This window comes from Sceloporus undulatus, chromosome 2 (assembly GCF_019175285.1).
Source record: "Sceloporus undulatus isolate JIND9_A2432 ecotype Alabama chromosome 2, SceUnd_v1.1, whole genome shotgun sequence".
Classification (NCBI taxonomy): Eukaryota; Metazoa; Chordata; class Lepidosauria; order Squamata; family Phrynosomatidae; genus Sceloporus; species Sceloporus undulatus.
In genome coordinates, this window is record NC_056523.1 from 301,572,142 (window position 1) to 301,598,960 (window position 26,819).

General features: G+C 40.5%; 1 protein-coding gene across 4 annotated transcripts in view; it reads left to right on the forward strand.

Moving 5' to 3' along the window:
* The window catches only part of ARL15 (ADP ribosylation factor like GTPase 15), a 306,096-nt gene that overhangs the window by 88,160 nt on the left and 191,117 nt on the right, over positions 1 to 26,819 (forward strand). For 3 of the 4 annotated variants that reach the window (XM_042447965.1, XM_042447966.1, XM_042447964.1), the window contains one exon: positions 5,831 to 5,887. The exons of the other annotated variant lie outside the window; for it this stretch is intronic. In XM_042447965.1, the coding sequence (XP_042303899.1) occupies positions 5,834 to 5,887 (54 nt within the window). In that variant the 5' untranslated portion in view covers positions 5,831 to 5,833. The remainder of the gene's footprint in view (positions 1 to 5,830; positions 5,888 to 26,819) is intronic. 4 annotated transcript variants of the gene reach the window in all.

Below are 26,819 nucleotides of genomic sequence, written 5' to 3' on the forward strand. Positions count from 1 at the left end.
TTGTTTTATTTATATACCGCTATTCCAAAGATCATAGCGGTGAACAGCAAGTAAGCTAATTAGCAAGTAAGCTAATTTGCCCCCAACAGTCTGGGTACTCATTTTAGCGACCTCGGAAGGATGCAAGCCTGAGTCGAGCTTGGGCCCTTTTGCTGGTCTTGAACTTGCAACCTTGTGGTTTTGAGTGAATGGCTGCAGTACAGGCATTTACCCACTGTGCCACCAGGCCACCATCTGTTGGGGATGCTTTGATTTGGATTTCCTGCATGGCAGGAGGTTGGACTGGAGGGCCCTAGTGGTCTCTTCCAATTCTATGATTCTAACAGTGCACCTTGATTTTAGGCAGTATTTTTTCCAAGTTGATATCCTGTAGCTGTAAGAATATCTGTTTGCTTATTTTGTCAAGAGTGAACCTGGCACCAAAATAAATAAATAAATAAATAATAGTTTGGCATTCCACTCTCACCTAGTAAGATGGAGTCCTTTCATTCTATATATCCAGAATCCCATTGTTTCCTTGAGCAGCTAGGAATAAAGAAATGATGGGATGGAATGATGATTCACCCTGTAAAGAGCACAAACGGACATGAAATTGTCCTATCAGCCTGAAATACACATGACTGAAGGGTTTTTTTTTAAAAAAAATCATGTCTGATCTTTGGAGTGGTTGAAAGAATTCCTAACTGAAACTGTGGTATTTTTGTTGTCAACTGCCTTCAAGACAACTTTGACCTATGGTGACTCTATGAATGAGAGACCTCCAAGTCACTCTATCCTCAGTCACCCTGCTCAGCTCTTGTGGGTTCATGGCTGTGGCTTCTCTGATTGAATCTATCTTTCTGGAATGTGGCCTTCCTATTACCCTTAACTTTATCAAGCATGATAGTCATTATTAGTGAGTCCTTTCTTCTCACAATATGGTCAAAATATGACAACCTCAGTTGAGTCATCTTTACTTCTAGGGAATGTTCAGGCCTGATTTGCTCTAGGACCCATCAATTGGTCTTTTTAGCAGTCTATGGTATTCTCAGAACTCTTCTCCAGCACCACATTTCAAATGAGTTGATTCCCCACTTGCCCTGCCATCAGCTTTCTTCACTGGCCAGCTTTCACAACCATACACAAAACTGGGAAATATGATGGCATGGTCTGTCCTAACTTTAGTATTTAATGCTATATCTTTACACTTCAGAATTTTGTCTAGTTCTTTCCTAGCTTCCCTTCCAAGTGCTAGTCTTAGTATTGTGTACAAGTGACTTACTGGAAGTTGGTGGGTTGTAGTTAGCAGTAGCACCGCTCTGCAAAGTGCAATAAATTGATGAATATAGAAAGGCACCAGATCCCATCTGATCCTGGAAACTAAGCAGGGTAAGCCAGGTTAGTACTTGGATGGGAGAGCACCATCAAATACCAGTTTCTGTAGGCTATATTTTAGAGGAAGGAATTGGCAAAACCATCTCTGAGTATTCCTTATCTAAGAAAGCCCCATGAAATTCATGGGGTTGTCATAAGTCGACAGGTGACTCGAAGGTTTGTGTGTACACATGCAGATCAGATCCAGTGTGAAATGTTAGAGGGATACCTTTAGTGTTTCCTTTTGAGATGTGAAGAGTGAGTTTAAAAAGGTTGAAATGTGCCTTTTTACAAACATGACTGTCATTTCACTATAGGAGCCCTGATTGGATCTTGGAAAAAAAATTTTTGGAACTACAACTCTCAGGATCCTCCAGTGGCTATGCAGACTGGGGAATTCTGGGAACTGTAGCCATAAATTATCTAGCTCTCACACAGTTTACCTAACTCTGTTTTCTAAAAAGAGAAGACAGTTGACCTGTATCATAAGCTTTTCTGTAAAGCTACATTTAATTCAAGAGAGCTTTAATAGCTCTGCCTGTTTTAAAACACATCTACCAAGAACAATGAACTACCCAGTTTAAGAAGTCACTGTAGACAAGCTACAGTCTTGCTTATATTTTTCTGTTCCTGTGTCCTTGTAAAGCTGACTGCAGATTTAAGCTTTCCCTACTGAATAGGAAAGTCTGCATTTATTTAGTACATTTACTATAGTCTGATGGTACACAAGGGTATTGTACAGTTAAATATGTTTTTCTTAATGAAGCCACAGCCTTTTCCTTTCCTTTTCATCTTGACTTTGCAGCTGGAGAACATAATTCTTGTAACATTTGCCAAAGGTCAAAGTTAACATCAGTGTGAATTAATTGTGTGTTTAATAAGAATCCACGCTGAAGTTATACAATCAGCACTGTTTGTGTTGGCTTCTCTCAGAAAGTAATGAGTGTGAACTTCTTGTAAGCTTTTGTCATGCCGAACATTAACTATATCCTTGTATTGGAAAATTGAGCCGGGGAGGAGTCTTAGCAGTGCGTGCAGCTACTATATTTTCTTAAAAGCTTGTTTAAATAAAGAAGGCTTGACTTAATGGAAAGATGTAATTATCAGGTTAAATTCAAAATCACCAAAGTCAGTGATGAATTGTGTGGTTCAGTACTTACACCAGTGAAATCGAGACTTTCCTCAGAATTGGATTCAAGCCTAACCATTTAAATCAACCTTTTTAAAAAATCCATTGTCTTACCCCAGCCATTTTGACTTTCCCTGAATAACTAGAAGCCCAGCTCTATAATGTTTCACCCCAAAATCCTGACTTCAGAGCATAAATAACCAGAACATAACGATAGAAGCATCTTTTGTTTGTCCACTCTCAGTAATTTATTAACTAGCCAGATTCAAATTTCCATCTCATTTGTTTTGTTGTGCACATTTTGTGCTTTTTATAACGTTGCTTTTGTGTAACAAGGTGTTTTTTTGCTTTGTTTTTTGTTTTAGCTGTCCACAAGGCAAAATTCGTTTTGTAGTCTGTGTCTCTTGTTAGGGAAGTAGCTCACAGTTTATGCTCATCTTGTACTGCAGATCGAGTCTCCCTTATCCGGAATTCCAAAATCCTTCAAAAACAAAACCATTTCTCATGAGTGGCCGAGACAGTGACATTTTTGCTTTCTGATGCTTCAGTGTACACAAAATTATAAAAAATACTTTATAAAATTAACTTCTGTTAAAGTGTATAAGATGTATATGAAACACAAATGGATTTTGTCTTTAGAATTGACTGTGTGTGTGTGTGTGTGTGTGTGTATGCAAATACAGGTATTCCAAAATCCAAAAAAATCCAAAATCCAAAACACTTCTGTCCCCAAGCATTTTGGGCAAGGGATACTGAATCTGTACTGTGTCACCTCTCTTGGTATCACCAGATTACCTATCCCTCCTGATAGTTAAAACATAATTCATAATTTTTTAAAAAGTTTTAACTGGGAGGCTAGTGTGCTACAAACCATAAAGCTCCAGTATCACACCATCATTATTTCTGAGAAAGCCCACTTTCTGGTCATAACAACATTCTTAAAGGGTAAAAATGGTGGGTGACTTCATGCACTCAAGTGTTTTATTTTGATCCTTGGCTGCAAACCCCATCCTCCAGAGGGAAACAATCTTGGAGGGCGTTACAGAGGATCCTTGGGGACCAGACGTAGTGATAAGGAGCAGGGCTAGTGTTTTGCTTGTTGCCTATGTGTAATATGGTGCAAACTTTGCCTATGTGTATGTGTTTGCATGTGTTTCTCTGAACACCACCAATTTGCTTTCTGTGGGACAGCTGTTTTTATTTAAAAAGCCAAATTACTTATCTTTCAAGCACATAAATTTGCCTTCTGAGAAGTGAATCTTGGAAACTGGGTTCAGTTCAAGAGAATAATTTTGTGTTTGAGAGTAAAAGAAAAATAACCGCCCTTGGAACTTGTTTTTTCTCTGCCAAATGGATGTTTTGTGACTGCACATATCCAACAAGATAGCCTTTTTGTAAGTGGGCAAGGTATCATTGTAGCCAAACTGTGAGAGTAGTGTTCTGGTAATAGCTATTTAATTTGTAATCTTTGTAAATTGTTATCTTAAATAAACCTAAATTGAAAATGGTGTAAAACAAACTTCTGAATGGTGAAGAATAATATTTAGAGCTTAGAAGAGTTACTTTTCTGGACTGCAGTTCCTGGTGTCTCCTCATGGTCATGCTGACTAGGGGTTTCTAGGAGCTGTAGTACTAAAAAAGCAATACAGTGGGCCCTTCTCTTATGTAAGGGGAATTCCGCATATGCCCACGCCGCATTGAAAACAATGGACTGTGTGCTTGCAGCGGTGCATGTGCCATATGTTTTATTGCTGCGCGACTTCAGCATAATCTTGAAGTCACATATAGTGCACCCATATATGGCATGGGTGCACTGTATTTCTAATTTCTGAGAAAATTTTACACCACAGAAGTGAACTTTTAAATTTCTCCTATCCATTAAAGTATCATGTGATTAATTCATATTACTACTTTTTGAGGGATGGGAGAGAAAAAGAGATGGCACAGGTTAAGTGTCCCTTATCTGGAACTCCAAAATCCAAAATATTCCAAAAACCAAAACTTTTTTCATGGGTAGCTGAGATAGTGACCACTTTGTTTTATGATGGTTCAGTCTATACACAAACTTTGTTTCATGCACAAAATTATTTTAAAATGTTGTATAAAATTACTTTCAGGTTATGGGCATAAGATGTATATGAAACATAAATGAGACTTGGGTCTCATTGCCAAGATATTTCATTATGTATATATATGTAAATACAGGTATTCTAAAATCCAAATAAAATCCAAAATCCAAAACACTTCTGGTCCCAAGCATTTTGGATAAGGAAGGCTCAACCTGTATGTCCAAGCAAGAAGGCTTACCCTTTTGTCTCTTAGGTCCAAAGCACACTGCAGAAATAATCCAGTTTGAGAACACTTTAACTGCCCTGGCTCAATGCTAGGAAATTCTAGGAACTGTGGTTTTTGTGAGACATTTAGCTTTCTCTGTCAGAGATCTCTGGTGCTACAATAAACTACAACAAAAGAGCCAGGGCAGTTAAAGCAGTCTCAAACTGGATTATTTCTGCAGTGTGTTTTGACCCTTAGAAACACTTGGTGTGGTTTGATTTGTGTGGTAGTAGTAACAGTATCTGACATAATGTGAAGCCATGCTAATAGGGACTACAGTGGACCTGACAGGGATTTTTTCTGAATTTCTGCTTTGATGTTCCTGCCCCATCTAAGCCACTTACTTTAGCATTCAACATATGCTTGTAATATTTTGACTTGATGACATGTGATGTTTGTATACTTATTATGTGATAAACCATTTGCATAATGTTCCTGGAATAAACATCCTTCTTTTTATGAGGCTACCTCAGTTACTCTAGGAAAACATGTTCTACTCAAAAGTGTTGATCTCTTGACAAGTGTGCAATACATTGGATGCTGATCCCTGGCATGTTTCTAGGAATGAAATAATCAGTTGTACCCAATGGGTACCAATATTGTACCAAGAAAAGACATTGGCCAAACCCTTGTGTTAGAAAGCCTGAGATGCAGTGATGTAGGGAAAAAAATGATTCCACTTCTTCATACCTAATTGCTCAAGTGTTAATCATGGTTTATAAATCTGTGCTGCAACCAATGCTTTATGACATTTTTTAAATGGACACATAAAATTGAACATGTATTTTAACCATAACAGATACACATGTTTATCAAAATTTGAGGGTATAGCAGAAAGAACTGGAGTCTGCTATTCTGGCCAATCATTATATACCATTATTAAAAATTCCTTTGGCCTACCAAGATTAAACTTACAATAGGAAAAAAATGTGGCACAAATCTGTGTTTAAAAAAGTATTGTTTTCTTTTTCCTTCCCCCCAGCACTTGGTAACATTTTATTTCAATTTCTTTAGAAAATGTCTGAATGTATCCAGCTTTCATTTGCTGTTTGTAGAATTGGCATTTACACGGTAAGCAATGTGCCATATTTTAATGCAAAATACTGTTCTTGCTTGCAGATTTAGACTTGATGCCTTAGATCTTTAACTAATGATACCCTGTATTTCCAGTCAGAGGTCACTTGCATAGGCATATAGAAAATGTATCTTGTCTTAGAATGCTGCATAGACAACTGTGGCCTCTACAAATTGGGTTTAGTGTGGTTTGTGTCTGTCTTTATAAATTGATGCAAAATATTTAATTTAACTTTTGCCATTTGTAACCAGTTTTTCAGGATACAAATCCTTCCAAGGCATCTCTCACCATTTGGATTTATAACATTTATTTCTTACCCACCTCTTCTCTTAGATCGAGGTGAGAAACAACAATAGATTAGACAATAGAAAACATGATACCAGTTAAAAGAGTATATAAATCCAATATAAATAATAAACAATCAGCACATACTTCAAAAATCATCTAAGTAGGTCTTCTGGAAAACACTGGTCTTTACTGCTGTTTTAAACTCAGAAAGTGTATCTGCCTAATGAATGTACTCCGGCAGGTCATTCCACAATTTGAGGGTGGTCAAAGAAAATGTCCTTTGGGTACCTGATGAGCCTGAACAGACATACCTCAGTATTTGAACTTTATTCCTAGCATCATCTGCTTTATTTTCTAAATTGCCTTGTTTGCAGATGTGTTCTTGTACATTGTTGATCATCTGGGTATAAAAATGATGTAGGTCATCCAATCTTGAATGTTCAGGACAGACCTCAGATACATTTATTAAACAACAAAAACAAAAGGAAAAAAACCAATGGAAGTAAGTTTCTAAGTAAAACGTTTTGTTACAAATGGTAAGGCATTTTTGGAGATCTAGATAACAGAGAAATTTCACACTTGTAGGGAAATCATTGTAATGCTTCACAAATAATAGCAAACCATGACTTGGCCATTTGTGCCTAAGCACAAATGTACTGTCAGTCCCTTCATTGTTAAAACACAGTGTTCATCATTGTGAACCAGTAAGCTATGGTTTATGCTTGCCCTGCGCACCAGAACTAGAAAGCTACAGTATATACTCATGTATAAGTCTAAAAATGTTGATTTAAAAATTGACCCAAAAAACTTGAGTCAACCTATCCATGGGTCAATGTAAGTACTGTACTTTAACTCTTACTTTTTAAAAAAGGAACAATCCCCTGGTGAAAGGCAAGAGTGTAATCAGTCTTGGACGCACTGACCCCGCTCTGCTGTCATATCCATCCTTCTTTTAGTATAAGCACAAACAGTTATGTCTGCTGGAATTGTTCTTTGGCATTGTCTTCCTTTGCTTTGTTCTTTACATCCTTTATTACATGCTCCTAAAATTTACCCTCAACTTATCCACAGATTATATCAAAATCCATCATTTTGGACCAAAAATCTGCCCTCAATTTATACATGAGGCTGACTTATAGTCGAGTATGTATGGTACTTCAAATTATGGCTTCTAATGCAAACTATACTCTTATTGCTGTTATATCTAGAAATGTGGCTTGTGTGAAGAAGGCATATAGAGAGAAGTAATTGGAATGATGGAACCAGGGATGAGGAGGTCATGTCTTGGGTGTCAGTCATGAAATCTTTATGGCTTTTGTGTAAGCCATCCTATCTTTAGGGCTTCTGCTTTTTGATAATTGTTCTTAGAGACACTTCATATTGATCTTACATATCTTAAAGAGACCAGGAAGGAATCGATGTTGTGCTTTGAGAGTTTGGGAGTTTTACAAGTTCTATTCAACATCTTAGGCTTCCCATTGGGCTGTGACAAAACCAGTCTTCATGCTTAAGTATCAGTATTTTATGGTTCTAATAAGTCTGCCAATTTTGAGGTTACATTATATTTCATTTTGTAATGTGAAGCCTTTCACGAATCAACAAGGGCATAATGCTGCAGAGTGCATCATGGTAGCCTAATTTCAAATTTGCAAAGGTGTGAAGGAAATTGGTAATTTTTCCCATCTACTGAAAATCTCAAGACTTAGTCTGAGAAAAGCAGGTTTGGCCATCATTAATACTGGGGGTTCTAAGTATACTGATGAATATCCTGAGGCTATGATTGAGGATATGCTTACTTCTCTTATCAAGGGGTGTTTCAGTGTTTCTTAGTTTTTCTCAGCAATTTTCCTTTTATTTTAGGAATTTACCACTAGCTTTTTGACTGGTGTCCCCTTGATCTTCGTGAAGTTCACCTACAAATATTTATTATTTAAAGACACTTAAGAGTACTGTGCATAGCAAGAAGAAGAAGAAAATTACTTGGAAGTAGAAGATCCACACCTATTGGCCCTGGTTCAAAGCTGCACCATACCATTTTAATTCAACAAATTAATCCACAACACACATCAATTCACCTTCCCAAGCAAAAGTGCACCATAGACATCCTAGCACTCAGTCTTACCTGTCTACCATTTCTTCACCAGTTGCAGGCAGATACCACAGGCTAATTTTTTAGATATGTAAGACAACATGCTGTATCAGTAGCCTTTGAAATGGTGTGACCCTGTGGGTAGATTATGAGATGATAACTCTTTGTGGTTATGGCTCAGGTCCAGGCTATTTGGCAAACCGTATCTCCCTATATGAGCCAGCCTGGGCTCTGAGATCTTTAGGGAGGCCCTTCTCTCCATCCCCCCCCCCCATCATAAATATTGTTGATGGGGACATGAGAGAGGGCCTTTTCCGTGGCTGCCCCTAGACTCTGGAATTCCCTGCCCAGAGAGGCCAAGATGTCCCCTTCATGGTATCGTTCTGCCGGCAGGCTAAGACCTGCTTGTTTAGACAGGCTTGTAAAACAGAAAGTTTTTAAAGCAGGTGACGGGGCTGTTGTATTGTTTTAATGTATTTTAAGTATTTTAATATACTGTTTTTGTGTGTTTTTAATTATGTGGTGTTTTTTAATGTTGTAAGCCACCCTGAGTCCCAGCCTTGAGAGAAGGGTGGGATATTAATTATTATTGTTGTTATTGTTATTGGTAGTAACACTTCTATTCTGCAGAAAAGCAAGGTCCTATGTAGGAAGGAAATGCAGCCACTGCATTCTCCATCTGGACCCCATATTTCAGATGCTAGTGACTCCATTTTGGACTCAGACACACAAAACCATGCTGCACAGTAATGTAAAAATTGCTTTAGACCAGCAGTTCCCAACCTTTGTTGGGCTGCAACCCCCTTTGGGGACGAAAGCCCCGCCCGCGACCTCCCTGGTCAGTTGGGAGACTGGGAAGGGGCGGGACTTTCGGCCGCCTACAAGCCCCAACGGCCTATACGTCCGGAAGTCCTGCCCCTTCCTGGCCTCCCAACCAATTAGGGAGGCTGCCGAGGGAAAAGGGGCGGGACTTCCAGTCGCAAAGCCCGCTGGGGCTTGCAGTCCTGTCCCCTTCTCCCCGCGGTTGCCTGGCAGCCCCGGGGAGAAGAGGAGGAGACGGCCCACCTGTCCCTTCCTCCCCATGGGTGTCTGAACCCGTGGGAAGGAAGGGAGAGGAGGCGGCAGCCCCCACCCATCCCTTCCTCCTCGCAGGTGGCTGCACCCGCGGGAAGGAAGGGAGAGGTGGAGGCGGCCCCCACCCATCCCTTCCTCCCCGTGGGTGCCTGCACTCGCGGGATGGAAGGGAGAGGAGGAGGGACCCCCCCGTCGCTTCCTCCCTGCGGGTGGCTGCACCCACGGGAAGGAAGGGAGAGGAGGAGGGACCCCCCGTCGCTTCCTCCCTGCAGGTGGCTGCACCCACGGGAAGGAAGGAAGAGGAGGAGGTGGTCCCTGCTTCCATTCCCTTCCTCCCCATGGGTGCTTGCACCCACAGGAAGGAAGGGAGAGGAAGAGGGACCCCCGCTTCTATTCTCTTCCTCCTTGCGCGTGCCTGTCCCAGCGCTGGCACTCGCAGGGAGAAGGGAAAGGAGGCAGCCCCGCCCCCTTCCCCTTTTCCCCGTGCGATGCCTGCTCCAGCGCCGGCACCCGCAGCAAGAAGGGGAGGTGGGAGGGATTCCCAACCTGGCGACCCCCAGGTTGGGAACCCCTGCTTTAGACGTTGCAGTATCAAGATAAAAATAAATAAGATTGAATTCTTCATACTGATACATAACACTTATGGCTATGTTTCTGTACAATTTCAGCCAATAGATGTCTATTGAAAATTATTATATGACCTCTCATAGCACTATTCAGTTGTAACCCCAAAGGAATTTGACTAGAATTTTGGCCCAGGTTACGAAAGAGCTATTGTTGTATGCTGTGTTAGACTGGGATATGGCATTTCCAGGTTATCATTCCCACTGAATAATGACATTCCTTGAGTGAATTAGCCTGATCTACCTCACAGAATTGTTACGAGTATGAAGTACAGCGGAGGAGAGCCATGTGTGCTACCTTGAACTCATTAGAAGGCAGCTGAGATATAAGTATGTTTAATACATAAATAAGACATATTTAAGGAAACTTGGATATTCCAGTTGGATGTTCACCTAATCTTTAGAAGAAATAATAATAATAATAATAAAATTTATTTATATTTTCCTGCTTCTTCTGGGTGGATTGAGGAGGGATCACAAATTAGTTTAGGATACAATACAGAATAAAACACAACAATTCAATAAAAATACATAACAATTAGCTATTAAAAACAGGACACAAGGCAACACTGAAGTTCAAGGAGGTGGATTCGTGTCTTACATAAAATTGGGTGGGTATGCTCGCAGAAAGAGCTCCGTTTTAATTGCCCTCCAGGGAGGTAGTAAGATGGATCTTTTCCAGGAGACTATTCCACAATCTTGGAGCAGCTAGCATAAAAGCTCTTTGGGAAGTTGAAGCATTTTTGGTTGTTGTTACTTCCAGCAAGTTATTCCCCGTTTTTCTAAGAGTGTGGGGCGGATTGTATAGGGAGATGAGTTCCCGTAAGTAACTCGAGCCCATGCCATATAGGGCTTTAAAGGTAATAACCAACACATTGTATTGCGCCCAGAAGCAAATTGGGAGCCAATGGAGATCTTTTAAGATTGGTGTTATGTGGTCAAACCTTGAAGAACCGGTGACCAATCTGGCTGCCATATTTTGCACTAGTTGAAGCTTCTGAACTTGGTACAAGGGTAGCCCCCTGTAGAGCTCATTACAGAAATTGAGACGAGAGGTTACCAGAGCATGTACCACCATCTCAAGGTCCTTTCGGTCTAGGTAGGGACGCAGCCGAAGTTGGTACCAAGCACTTCTGGCCGTTGCATCTATTTGAGATGACAACTGTAGAGACGGATCAAGAAGTACTCCCAGACTGTGAACTTCATCCTTCAGGGGAAGTGTGGCCTTGTTGGTAAATTTCGTTCCCCAGACCCGAGGTGCCTATTGCAAGTACCACCGTATTCTCTGGCTTCAGCCTGAGTTAGTTTTCCCTCATCCAGCCCATTACCGACTCAAGGCAGGTATTCAGAGGAGAGATGCCATCCTTAGTCACTGAAGCAGTTGGAGGCATAGAGAAGCATATTTGGGTGTCATCAGGGTACTGATAACACCGTGTCCCATGTCTCCGGATGATCTCTCCCAGCGGTTTCATGTAAATGTTAAACAGCATGGGGGACAGAATGGCTCCTTTAGGGATGCTGGATGTTAGCTCTCTCAGAGGAGCAACTGTCCCCCAGCCTTACCTTCTGGAATCTGCCCGAGAGGTAGGAACGGAGCCACTGGAGCACAGTGCCCCCAATACCTAACTCCCTCAGGCATTCCAGAAGTATACCATGATTAATGGTATCGAAAGCCGCAGATGTCCAAGAGCACCAACAGGGTCACACTTCCCCTGTCGTTGCCCAGACGGAGATAATCAACTAAGGCGACCATGGCCGTTTCCAGTCCATATCCTGCCCTGAAGCCAGTTTGAAATGGGTCCAGATAATCGGTTTCATCCAAGAACACACATGGTTCATACAGAACAACTTCCTTCTTGATCACTTTGCCCAAGAATGGTAACAGGGAGACCGGTCTGTAGTTGTTTTTCACCAGGGGATCCAAGGAGGGTTTTTTAAAAGAGCTGTTTAACCACTGCTCATTTTAACTTTGATGGATATTTACCCTCCCTGAAGGATGCATTGATTATCGATTGTAGTAATATAATTACAGCATCCCCACCCTGGGCGGTCAACCAAGATGGGCAAGGATTGAGGGGGCACGTCATCTTCCTAACACTTCCAAGGAGCTTGTCCACTTCATCGGTATTTACAAACTCAAAATGATCCAGTTTAATAGGGTCCACGGAGTCACTGGACACCTCTCTTATTGTTTCTGTTGTAATGCTGGCATCGAAATCAGCCCTTATCCGAGAGATTTTATCTGCAAAAAAGTTGTTGAAAGCATCACAGCAGGCCTTAGTTGGTTCTAATAAAGGGTTCAGGGTGGAAGACAGTTGGGTTAGCTCTTTAACCACCTTGAACAGCTCTGCTGGATGGGACTCTGCAGACGCAATAGAACAAATTCTTTGCTGCACCTATTGCCACTCCTCGTGGAGTGTCTTGTCAGATAAACGCTGATGTTTCTGCCAGTGGCACTCTAGCCATTGCGTGGCCCGCTTCATTTGTTGAAGATCTTCCATATACCAAGGTTTTTTATTTGAAGCAGGCCGGAAAGGATGCTTGGGAGCAATGCTGTCTATAGCCCTGGTAAGGTCGTTTTTCTCTGAAAGAGGAAAAGCCCGTTTGTGCTGCTGTAGTCTTAAGTTTGAGAACCCATGATCATATGTTCAACAATATTAGCTTGGCAGAGGTTGCACAACTTGTGTCCTTCCATATCCTGTTGAATTGCAGCTCCTTTCAACTTTAGTTAATGTAGCCAGTGGATGAGTGGTTATGGGAGTTGTAGCCCAATAGCATTTGGAGGACCAGAAGTTACCCACCTCTAAAGGTTTATACTTTCCCCTAACCTAAATCCTCAGATGTATATAGATAGCTTGTGAGAGAGACCAAAACTTACCTTATTTTGTGTAGTGGAGTGAAGAAAGTTAGAACAAGTGGGAGAGATTCCTGTTTTGTCTTCTCTTCAGACTGCAAAGCAACAATTGTGGGAGGCTGCTGTCTTCACTAGAAGGTTTGCAATGCTTGTGTGAATGCCTAAACTTTGTCAGTCCAAAAACGGGCTGGAAGGAATGTCCATATACTTCTTGGGAGTGCTCAGTTAGCAGTGGGGTTTCACTGCAGCATCCAGGTTTCCTTGTAAACCTGCTGAATCCTAATTTAACTTGACCTGTTTATCATCAGAGACTTGACAGGATTACAACAGTGGAATTTAAAGCCATAAGACACAGTAAGCCACTGGTGTTAGTTTGCCAGAGGCTAGGCTAGTATCTGACCATGGGAAAAAACTATAAGCAAAGTTCTAATGGATGCGTTTGGATACAAGAAGGGATGTGCAGCACTTTATCTTAGCGTAAGGTCATTTTGTGGTGTTCAAAGTTTGGAAAGACTATAAATACAATGTGCTCCATTAAACCAATGGATGTCATTTTCAGTTCTGGCAGTTTGTCAGGAAAACTCTTTTTTCAACATGAGGTCTTTTCTCCACTAATCATATTTTGAAATTTACAAATGAAGATAACCATCTCTGATCATGTCAATTACTGTGTAGAAAATTGAGCATTGGACTATGATTCTGGAGACCAAGGTTCAAATCCCCGTTTGGCCATGAAAACCCACTGAGTGACTTTGGGCAAGTCACACTATCTCAGCCTCAGAGGATGGCAATGGCAACCCCTCTCTGAAGAAACTTTCCAAGCAAATCCTATGATAGGCTCACCTTGTGGATGCCATAAGTTGGAAACAGCTTGAAGGCACACAACACAGACATGGCACCACATATGGAAAAAATGTGTCTGGTATACATTGCAAATATTTTTCAGGGGTATGTAACAACCAAAATTTCTTGTACAGGACTTCCTGTTACTTCCACATTCTTCTTGCAAAGTAAAAGCATTTTTAAAGTACTCACTAATTATATAAAATGCCTCACTGTGATAAGAAAAAAAGTTGCAGCACAGCAAATTTGGGCTGTGAAAGAGGGTCCTTAAATTAAATTTGGGACTCAGGTTGATAGCTCAGATAGGGTCACAATTCAGTTTAAGCTAATATTGATCTGATTTGATCTGATGCTTGCATAAGATTCAAAGTTCTCCATGAGCAAAGTCTAGATTGTTCCCTTCATCCTGGAGGTTTGTGTTGCATGTTGCCATTTTGTTGAAAATGGGATAGGATATGAAACCACCTAAAATGAAACTTACCCATCCCCTTTCCTTTCCTTTCCTTTGCCACTTGCATCTTTGTTATGGCTGCTTCACTAGTAGTCACACAGCAGTTCTTCCTTCTTATTCCTCTTTCTCTGTGAACTCATGCTCTAATCCAGGGGTAGGCAATCTTTTTGAGCCGGGGGGCCGGGTTGCTGTCCCTCAGACAACTGGGGGGCCGAAGCCAAAAAATAAATAGTTAAATAAATTTTTAAAAAATTAAATATATAAATAAACCAGGACAAATGTAGGACAAAATTTTCAAATGGAAGACACTTTTTTTTAAAAAAAAGGAAGACACGCGAAAAAATTTGCTGATTTTTTTTTTAAAAAATGTTAATATAAATGCATGTTTCTGAAGCTTCTATAGACAATTGCCCCCCAAAGGCCCCAGCAGCAATCGGTGGCAGGACTGGGCTGAGGCCGGTCCCAAGGCCTCGCTGGGCCGCATCCGGCCCGCGGGCCGCAGGTTGCCTACCCCTGCTCTAATCCAAAGGTTTGGGAGTATTCTGTGTTCTTGGTCTTGAAATAAACCAGTACTTTATGGAACTGCAGTTGAGGAAAAGAAACCCATTTCCTCTAAATCTGATTTTTCCCAAGTAGCCTGAATCTTAGGCAGTGTGGGAGCTTTGCAATATGGCTGTCTTGTATGTGGGTCTAGAATATGAACAAAGAAGAGATCTGGTGCTTTATAGTGGTAACATTTTGGCCTGGTTCAGACTACATAATGAGAGTGTGCCTTCCCTTTCTTCAAATCCAGTGTGTGTGTCCCAAATCTGAGATTTCTGGATGGCTGTCTTATGTCTTGACTCCTGAGTCCCTCTGAAACAGAGGGAAGGAAACATCTGGAAAGGAAAGACCAGTGGGTGCAGCCCAGTTAGGGCTGGACCCAAACCCTGATTCCCAACTAGATTCTGTGCCCCAGGAGCCATTCAGATCAGGGATTTCAAAAAAGTAGGGACCTCCACAATCTTCTGGCTGTGCTTGGCAGTGGAGGAAGCAGCAATCTTAAGACTCTTGCTCTTCGTCACAAGGTTCAATGGTATACCAAAGGCCAAAGGTTCTAATAGTGCCACCTGCTGGTGTCATTAAACAAAAAAGATAGAGACAGAGGCCAACAGAGACTAACTGTGTAGTTGTTAGCTGCCTTTGAGTCGACCTTGACTCACAGTGACCTTGTGAATGAGACGTCACCAAGCCCCCCCCCCCCATCACCTACCTCTCTGTTCAGGTCCTGTAGGCTCAGGTCCATAGTCTCCCTAATTGAGTACATCCATCTGGCATGTGGTCTTTATCTCTTTCTACTGCCCTTCCCCAGCATTATTGTTTTTTCCAATGTCTCATGCCTTCTTGTGATGCGGCCAAAGTACAACAGCCTCAGTTTCATCATATTGGCTTCCAGGGAGAGTTCAGGCATGATCTGTTCAAGGACTCATTTGTTAGCCTTTTTAGCTGTCTGTGGTATCCTCAGTGCTCTTTTCCAACACCACATCTCAAATGAATTAATTTTTTTCCTATTTGCTTTCTTCACTATCCAGCTCTCACATCTGTACATGGTAATGGGGAATACAATGGCTTGGACAATTCTAACTTGAATTGCTTTACTCTTTAGGATTTAATAGCTTTACTCTTTAGGATTTTGTCTAGTTCTTTCATAGCTGCCCTTCCTATTCCCAGTCTTCTGTTTTCTTGACTGTAGTCTGTAGTCAATGTTTGATCCAAGGTATGCGAAATCTTTATTTTGATTTCCTCATTATTTTGGTTGAATATATGTACTGTCAGCCCTCGGTATCCATGGATTCAGCCATCCATGGTCTGAAAATATTAAAAAATAATATAAATTCCACAAGCAAAGCTTGATTTTGCTATTTTATATTGGGGACACAATTTCACCATGCCATTGTATTTAATGGTACTTGAGCATCCACAGATTTTGGTATCCATGGGGGGACTTGAAACCCGATCCCAGTGGATACCAAGGTCCCATTGTACAATCTCTGTGGTCATTATTTTTGTTTTGTTTATGATTAACATTAGGCTTGCCTTTGTGCTTTCTTCTTTGACTTTCTTTAGTGTTTGTTCAGGTCTGTGACAGATAAAATCAGAATGAATGCACTAAATTGCTAGTTTAGAAAACACCAAAGAACAGACAAAATATGAAGCCTCAGGTCTGATACTGACGAATAACTCCACAGTTGCCTGTTGGAGTTCCCCTTTCAGATAACAAATGGAGACTGGAACTTCTTTCCTTTCCTTTTATCTTTCTATTACGACATTCTTTTACTACCTTTGTTCTTGTTACTTCTCTACCTATGTCTTGGTTTTTTTTGTGTATGTGTGTGGGTGGGAGGCAGTCTTAACTTTCTGTCTCACCAAGCACTCACTTTGTAATGTTGAAATAAGCAAAATGCAGGTGTTGCAACCTGTGACTCTGACAGCTTCACACTACACCATCTTTGCCTGATGGAGAGGTGAGTGAGCTTTGAAAGCAGTGGTATATGGTTTTTGTGCCTTCTGTTTGACTTCATAAAGGTACCACAGGGTGTATTTTGGATTTTGTTTCCATACTGATGTAAGTTTGTCTTATTCCACCTTTTTCCAGATGCTTTACCTCTCATCTCTTTTATCATTTTGTCTGAACTTTGTCATCCCCACAAGGACATCCCTACTGTGCTTGCCTCAGCTTATCCAAGACCCCATTGCACTGGTTTTGGCTGTACAGCTGTAGGATGGCTTACATTCTGTCTCCCTTTAGTATTGCTGGAGAGCAGGAAACAGGCCTTCCTAGGGAGTGGGTTCTGATGATGATGATTTCTTATTTGCTAAAAAAAAAATACATTAATAAAAAACTTTTAGAAATTAGAATATCAGTATTTAGAATATGCTAAACATTCTAAACCTCGATGCCCAGGTTTCAGCAGTGGACTAGAGTACATTGCACAGTTAAAACTAGTACTCCAGCTGTGCGCATCCTTTGAGTCATCAGACCTGACTACAGTGATACATGCTTTGATTACATCCAGCTTGGACTACTTTAACACATTCTATATGGCTGCCTTTGGAAAATATTTGGAAACTTCAGTGGGTTCAAGATGCGGCGGACAGAATGCTGATCATGGGCACTCATAGAGAGCATATACAGTTGGCTCTCTATATTCATGGATTCAACCATCCAGGGATTCAGCTGTCTATGACTTGAAAGTATTGGAGGGAAAATTCCATAAACCAGACCTTGATTTTGCCGTTTTATATAAGGGACACCATTTTACTGTGCCGTTATATTTAATAGGACTTGAGCAGCCATGAATTTTGGTATCCATGGGGAGGAGGGGTTCCTGGAAGCAAACCCCAGCAGATACCAAGGGCCCACTGTAATTCGCTTGTTGAAACAACTTCATTAGCTACCAGTTCTTTTCCGGTCATAATTCAAAGTGCTGCTAATGATCTATAAATCCCTATATGGCTTAGGTCTGGACAGTTTGAAAGACTATATCTCCCCATACGAACCTTCAAGAACACTGAGATCTTCAGGAGAAGGCTTTCTTTCAGTTGTCCTGCCACCATCACAAGCTCATTTGGTGAGGACACGAGAGATAACCTTCTCAGTGGCTGCTGCCATTCTCTGGAACTCGCTTCCATAAAAGGCTAGGCTGGCGTCCTCCCTGCTTTCCTTTCACCAGCAAGCAAAGACATTTTCATTTAGGCAAGTGTTTAGAGATTAAGCAGGGAAGATTCTTATTTCAGTGTGTTTTATTTATTTTTAACTTTTTAAAATGATTTTAAATGATTTCATACTATTTAATGTGGGGATTTTAAATTGTTTTTAAAACTTTATTGTAAATGCTTTAAATTTGTGATTCCTGGAAGCTGCCTTCGGTCCCACTCTGGGAGATAGGCAGCATATAAATGAATAAATATAAGTAAATAAATAAATACCAGTAAATAATTTCACAACTATGAGAAATAGGTTTTCACAACACACACTTAAATTGGTTATATTGTTTCCAACAGTTGAATGAAAAAATTGCAATGACAATAGTATAGGCGGCCCTCTTTCATTTTTAAAGTCTTTCATTAGCAGTATTTGTAAGTGATACATTTCCCAATTCAGGCATGTTATTGCTGTGCTCTTGTGAAATACTTAAGCATTTTGGGCAGGTGTTAGTTTGGGAGAACCTGGTCTTTACCATAATGATGCCCAGTACTTTTGGCTTTCTGTTTGATAATGTTAGTTTTGTTACTGATATGGTTCATTTTTATACTTCTAATACCACCTGTCTAACTGGTACTGAAAAGTGCCAAAAAGGAAAATGATAGGTCCCTGTCCATTGAAGCTCAGTTTTTATCCTGGAAGCAGATGAAGAGGAGAGATGCAAATAAGGCAAAGGATTAATGTGAGCAAGTAGTTACATTTTTTGTTTCTTTTATGCTGGTCTTCGACCATAATAAAGTATATGTAATGTAATGTTATTTGTACTTAGCTTGGTGGTTTGGCAGAATGCAGGTTTTTGGAGAAGGGGTTGCTAAGATTGAAAATCCAGTGGATGGTGAAACATACTGAACTATGAACCATGCCTTTTATTCTCATAACAAGTTAGTAGAAGAGTGAAGCACCCAGTCACTGAATGAACCTCATGGTTCATCTGGGATGTTAACACAGGTATCCCTTCTTTATCACTTACATTGTGGCCAGCCTTTTCTAATATGGTGCTCTCCAGATGTTTTGGACTGTGTCTCCCATCATCATTGAACATTGGCTGGGATGTTTAGAGCTGACGGGAATGGTAGTCTAATACATATGGAGACATAACCATGGGAAAAGCTGCTTGAGTTGCTATTTCATATTCTTCATATTCTCCTGCATTTCCAAAGATCCTGTTTGCTAGCATAGTCTCTGCAGCTGTGACTCTTGCTTTGCTTCTATATTCTGAAGCAGCAATAATGTTATAGTAAAAAACAATCCAAATACTTTTCTCCACAACCATTGTAGCTATGTTCTGTCACACTGTGATAAGCGCAGAGGCTGGCTTTGCATTATAAGTAACTCTTATCTTTATTATGAAAGATGCTTAGTGGGTGAAATTATTCTCTCATCATAAGTGTTTAGCTAATAATTATGTGCTGTATAAATCTTTTTAACACAGCTTAATGAAAAGGCTGTGAACTAAATTCATCTTATGGGAATGCCTGCACTGAGCTGTTTTCCATGATTTTCCATTGTGGGGGGAAAGAAAAAATGAAATTCCATTCATCACAGTTTTGATGCTGTATCCTGTGTACTCCTCCCTTTCCTATTGTATGATGGACAAAAGAAGAGAGGAAAAAATAATCAAATACATAACAATGTAGAGGAAAAACATTTTCTTCCTTTGCGTTGGGTGCAACCATCCAACTGCTCAATCATAATTTGCTTTGCCATATTGTGACTTGTTTGACTATAAAAACATTTCCTCTAGCACCCTAAACACCAGTGCAATTACCATTACTTCAAATTCACCATGAGAGGTGAATGATATTTAATGAATCCATTCTGTAGGGAACTAAACATGATTCTTGATCAGATAAAGACTTGTGTCACACTAGATAATCTCTGCCCCCATTTAGCTCATGAGTTTTTGTTTATTGATGTGTGCTTTCAAGTTGTTTCCAATTTATGGCAACCCTAAGGTGACCCTATCATGGCGTTTTCTGGGTCTGAGAAGGTGTGACTTGCCCAAGGTCATCCATCAGGTTTTGATGGCTGAGCGGGGAATGTTAGAGAAAAAGATCTTTGGGATGGTTGATGTCTCTTGTTACTGGTGGTTCTGAACTGGTACCAACTGGAACAGATGCAGTCTTCTCAGCTACTCAATATCAAAGTAACTTCCACACAGATTTTTCACTCAAATGAGGGTTTATTAACTTTGTTGCTATTTACACTTTACAGCAGGCTATACTATACATCTATTCTCTTTCAGAGTCCATGCTAGAAGCTTGAATGTGACATCAGTCTTTGTTCTCTCAAAAGATCATCTTTCCCACCAAGTGGACACACCTCTTTCCCATGAAGTCACCACACTACATAAAAGCATAACAATAATACATTTTGTTTATATTATGTCTCAGGCAAATGTCCTTGAAGACTTGTTCTTCCAGGCCTAGGCTTTCTGGCCTTCAACAGGAACCATTTTAAACCTTAGTTAACCATTGACACATCTGAACATTTTCAATACAAATTAGAAATATATTTTAACAGGGAATTGAACCCTGATGTCCAGAGTCCTATGCTCAAACCACTATGCCACACTGGCTCTCAGCCCGTATGTACCCTTAGAAAAAAATCACCAGTTCTTCCTGTTCTTTATCGTCTGAACAGGTAACCCTGTGCTGGAAAAGAGGAGGGAAAGTTCAAATTCATTTCAGATAGAATATTTATTTGTTTGTTTGTTTATTTGTCTATCTGTTTAGAGCTTTTATAAACCATCCTTCAGACCAAAAAGCTCCCAGAGCAGCTTGTTGTTGCTGTGTACCTTCAAGTCATTTCTGACTTATGTCAACCCGAAGGTGAAACTATCATGTAGTTTTCTTGGCAAGATTTGCTCATGACTGAGGGGGGATTCGAACCCTGGTCAGAGTCATAGCCCAATGCTCAGACCACTACACCACGCTGGCTGTCATATCTGGAATTAAAGGGTTTCCAGATTAATTTGACAGATCCTCACCTTCAGACTTACATTCTAAATAAGACACATTGCAGAAGGAAAAGGGAATGGCAGTGGAGGAGGGGATTATGTCCAGAAGATGCTGTCTACTCTTCTCTCCCTTTGAGGCCACAACAGTGATAACTGTGTCACTGAAAACTGTGGTTACAAAAAAGACCACTTTCTAAAGTTTATCTGGAAAGCATGTAACTAAAGAAGAATTTGTAAATAACCTTTTAAATCTAAATGTAGCATCTTCCTTTTGTCAGCTGGACCACACTAAGAACACAGGCATAAATACTTTTAAATTTTTTCTTCCAGTTTAAAGATGGATTACACTGTGGATGAAGTTTCTGTCCCTGTGTTACTTTTCTATTCCTTTTCTCTCTCTATGCATATGCCTTCAAGTTGCTTGTCAATTTATGGTGACCCATGAATTTCATAGGTTTTTCCCCCTAGAGCTGTGAAAATAGCAGGTAAAGAAACTTGTTTTAGCTCTGTGGTGGTGGTGGTGGGCTATATCATGGAAATTTTGAATCTTTACAGTAAAAACCATAAGTCAAAGTTAATTTGAGGGCAGTTATCAACAACAAATTTAGTAATACTTGGCACATTTATGAAATTTACAGTTATAAGTTTTGTACAAACAATATTGTGAATGCATTTTCTAATAATGAGAGAGCCGCAAGCTTTGGTCTCCTTTGTTACCCAGAAAGATGTAGCTTAATTTTTGCCATCTGAGACATGAGGACAAATGAAGAGAGACACCAAGTATTTTGCCACAAAATGAAATGTATTATTTGGAAAGACACTGGCCTGTTACAGACTGCCAAAATAAAGCTGCTTCGGGTCTCTTTGGAGGTATGCTATTTTAATGATGCATGGGTCCTAAGAGTCCGGAGGTTGTGCCAAAGCCACACTCCATTCCTAAACACTGGAGTGCAGCTTTGGTGCAGCTTCCGGATTCTTCAGATGCATGCATCATTTAAACAGCACACCTCCAAAGAGACCCGAAGCAGCTTTATTTTGGCAGTCTGTAACAGGCCACTGTGTTTTTCACACAGTCATAAAGCGTAGTCTAGCAGCATCTTTGGATATAAAGTATAAGTCAACATTGAAAATACTGAATTCATGCCAGAGTATTATTACTCTTCATATTTATATAATATGAGATCTTGTAGCACCTTTGAGACTGAAAGAAAGAAGTTGCCAACTTCTTTCTTTCAGTTAGTCTCAAAGGTGCTATAAGATCTTTCTACATACTGATTTTACAGACCGACATAGCTATATCTTTAAATTCAATGCACGTTATAGCATTTTCATTGTGGGCGGTGAACAAAGGTACTGGCCTAGATTCTAATATGACTGTCACCATTCATCTATCACTTTATTTATATCTCTCTTTTCTTCCTGGCTGGGAATGTGGCTTACAAAAGGCAGAAAACTACAATCAGACAATCAGATCTCTGTACCCACAGATTTTTTAATCCACAGATTCAAGCATCCACTTAAAATATTGAAAATATTTTAAAATATATAAATTTCAGAAGTAACCCTGATTTTGCAATTTTATTGTCCTTTAGTTAATCCAGACCTGAACAATATAGTGTTTTTGTCAGACATAATCAGCACTTGGAGTTACGTCCAGAAATAGACCCTCAGTCAGTAGAGTTGTTGCATCAAGGGAATTATGTGTTCCCTGTAGTTAGGAACCATTTAGAATCTGGTAGCAGCTATCTGGACCAGTTGAAGTTTCTGAACACATTCAAAAACAGTCCCATGTAGAATACATTATAGCAATTCAGTTGGGACATAACTAAGGCATATATCACCATGAACAAACTAGATGTCTCAAGGAATGGGCACAACTGATGCACGGGCTTTAATAGTGCAAATGCACTATTCTTGCATATTGAGCTAGTAAAACTTTGTCTTAAGAAGCATTCGCTTGTTCCAAAGGAGAAAATATTTAATTAGATTTTTTTCACATTTCCCTATTTTTTTCCTCATTGGTGATGTTTTGTCCAGGGGAAAGATAGAAGAAAATGGTTTCCTCCAAATTTTATGGATTATTTCTGGAGGTTTATGTCACTAGTTGAATTACAGCTCCTATCACCTATCACCATTAGCTATACTTAGTAGAGCTGATGAGAATTGGAGGGCTGTGGTTCCTCATCTCTGTTTCAAGTTATCTGCCTAGTCTTAACAGACCTCACTTGACTGAAGAGCTCTTGCGTTTTGGTTGACTGTGGCTACAGCGACAATGAATAAACAGGAGAAAGAGAACTCTTCAGGAGTTGCTGGCTCATAGTATCCACCAGTGTGTTATCCATGAAGTTACATATTCATTTCTGCCTTCTGATCTCTGTGTGCTGCCTAGGTATTTCCTTATACTGGTGGGTGTAGGTCTTTGGGGCAGAATATGGTCATCGATACGATAGGTGCAGCAACAAGAGGCCTCGCCTGAAAACAAAGAGCCCTCCTTCCGACCAGCATCTTGAGGGGGGGAGGGCAGGCCAGCAACAACAGGCCTCGCCTGGAAGAAGAAAAGAGCCCTCCTTCCGACCACCATCAGGTGGCGCAGTGGTTAAATGCCTGTACAGCCATTCACTCAAAACCACAAGGTGCGAGTTCAAGACCAGCAAAAGGCCCAAGCTTGACTCAGACTTGCATCCTTCCGAGGTCGCAAAATGAGTACCCAGGGCCTGCAAATTAGCTTACTTGCTAATTAGCTTACTTACTGTTCACCGCTATGATCTCTGGAATAGCGGTATATACATAAAACAAATTATTATTATTATTATTATTATTATTATCTTGAGGGGGAGAGAGGCAGGCCAGCAACAACAGGCCTCACCTGGAAAGACTAAGAGCCCTCCTTCCGACCACCATCTTGAGGGAGAGAGAGGCAGGCTGGCAGCAACAGGCCTCAACTGATGGCTTTGACTGCTTTGTACATGGTTTTTGAGGATTTTTGTTGAATTGTATGAGATCGCTGATGTCACTGTTGATGTATTGTATTGCTTTGTGCTATAGCATGTGACATGTAGCTTGTATGTTGTGAACCGCTTTGATCTGGAGGAAAAGCGGTATACAAATAAAAATTATTATTATTATATTATTATTATCAAAAATCTTACCATGTTTGCCTGAGCAAATGAGGCATTTCTTGACATCATGTCCCACAGCAACCTATCCAGGGCTTTTCCTTTTCATCTCTCCTCCTCCAGAGGAGGACAGTGTAGATAGTAGAAGGACAGTTAAGTATCATTTCACTGATAACACAGAATTAAGTTAACTAAATAATTAATTAAATGAGAGACAACTCTAAAGAGCCAACCAATTTTTACATTATTCAGCTGATATTTTCAAAACATCTTGCTTTTTTTTACCTTTCCAAGTTTGAAGAATTACATGGGAAAGAGGAAGCTAAAGAAAGGGTTGGGTTAAGGATGTTGTTGTTGTTGTTGTTGTTGTTGTTATTATTATTATTATTATTATTATTATTATTATATGAAATGGTATAAGGGAGAGAGAAGGGGAGATCAAGAAGGCGTTTTTGGTGTGATAAATGAAAAACAAGTGATTTTCATCCCTCCCAGGCTCAAGACAGGAACAAATGGGTGGTGAAGGGTAGCAGTGAAATGTTAGCTTGCAGGTATTTAATTTAAATTTAAATGGAAATTTAACATAAACTTAATAGTTAATTTTTTACCTTTCTAAATGCAGTTGGATTAGACTTTCTAACTTATTAATGATTAACTGCACACATTAACCCCATTCTATTAGCATTCCTATCTCTGGTATCTAGTATAACCGGAACCTCTTCCAGTTCTCCTGGATCAAGAGAAGCAACAATAGTGCCATTGGTGTGGTATTTCTTGCTGAGATTCTTTCACTCATTCTTGGGAGTTCTGTGGCTGGAATAGATGCCTCTCCCAGCTGTGGTAACCAAAGAAAGAGAGATGACGTTGTTCAATTGTTTGCTTGCACTACCAGTCATGCTGGTCATGCCCAGTGAATGGCTAACTCAGTCAACTTTTGGGATACTCATTGACAGACTATAACCTCAGGCAATGAGGCGGGGAAGGGAATGAAGCTGCCATCTAAAGAACATCTTGCAAGAAATAAAAGGAAAATGTGCTATGTCCTTTCAAGTCTCTCTGGGAATGTAGAAATGGCTACGGCTGGCAACTGAGGGTGCTGTTTCATTTCTTAAATACCCCTTGTTCACATTTGTGCCCATTTTCTTCTCCAAGGCTGCATCCACACAGCAGAAATAATCCAGTTTGACACTGCTTTAACTGCCATGGCTCAATGCTATGGAATTCTAGGAACTGTAGTTTTTTGTGGTGCCAGTGCACTCTGACAGAGAAGGCTAACCATCTCACAAAATGACAGTTCCTAGCATTCTATAGAATTGTGCCATGACAGTTAAAGTGGTTTCAAATGATTATTTCTGCAGTTCAGATGCAGCTCAAGTGACACAACAGTGTAGACTGTGCAGCTTGGTCAAATTGCTGCTGTGGTGATTGTATAGCTTAGAAACTTTTGATTGTATATTTTGGTGCTGTGTTAGTAACATATATGAGCATCCTTAAACAGAACCAGGCTATTAGTGACTCTAGTGCATGACTGTGTCACTGGAAGAAACTCTCCATTGTCTCAGACTTAGGCTTCTGCCATACTGCAGAGTTTGGCACCACTTTCATTTTCATGGCTCCATCCTATGGAAACCTGGGATTTGTAGTTTGTTGTGGTACCAAAGCTCTCTGACAGAGAATGCTAAATACCTTACAGAAATTCCAGAATCCCATAGTATTGAGCCATGCAGTTACAGTGGTGTCAAAATGCATTAATTCTGTAGTGCAGATGCAGCCAGACTCTCCCAGGGTCTGCCCCCGCAATCACTTTAACAATGGCTGTGGAGTTGGTATGCCAAATCTTCACTCCAATTCTGTTATTTTTCTATTGTCTACTCCAACTCTTTCATAAAGCGCATATGTATATTAATTAGGAATAGCAAATACACTGTAGTGAAATGTAGAAGAAGACATTTTATCATCACCAAGTGAATCATCAGGCTCCTTGGAGTGATGGAATATAAAATACATTTGTTTGAGTAAAATTTCTGTACAAGGAAGCTTTCCTAACTATGCATCAAACTAAGCATTTAATATTATCAGTTTTTATTTTGAAGTCAGAGTCAGTACCTTTCTGTTGACTTCAGCTCCATCCAGTATTGTTTCTGACTGACTCCACAGCCCTGATTATAATTGTTATGGATATAACTTGCGAGTTTTGAACATTTAAGAAAGCTCATTTGACATGTGGCGCTGGAGGAAGAGATGGATACTATGGACTGCTGAAAGACCAATAAATGGATTCTAGTATAAATCAAGCCTGAACTCTTCCTAGAAATCAAAATGATTAAACAGATACTGTTGTACTTTGACCATATCCTGAGAAGACATGACTCACTAGAAAAGACAATAATGCTTGGTAAGGTGGAAGGCAATTCGAAAAGAGGAAGACCACATTACAGATGGATAGACTCAACGGGAGAGCCAAGGCCCCAAGTTTGCAAGATCTGTGCAGGGTTGTTGAGAATAGGGTGACTTGGATGGTTCTCATTCATAAGATGGATCACCGTAAGTTGAAGTCAACAAAACAAATGAATTCAAGCAGTAAATCATGGTCCTTTCCCACACAGATGGATTGTGTTTGAATGAAGGGCAAGCCTCTAAGTCAGGGGTCAGCAACCTCCGGCCCGCGGGCCGGATGCGGCCCGCGGAGGCCTGCCGCCTGGCCCCCGGGTGCTGTTGCTACCGCCGCTGCGGCGGCCGCCTGTAACAGCTCTTCGCCGCCATTTTGGGCGGCAAAATGGCGGTGAAGGTCGCATGAGACTTCGCTGCCATTTTGGGCAAAAAAATGGTGGCGCCCATAGTGGCCTCTGGGGCTATGGGCGCCGCCATTTTTTCGCCCAAAATGGC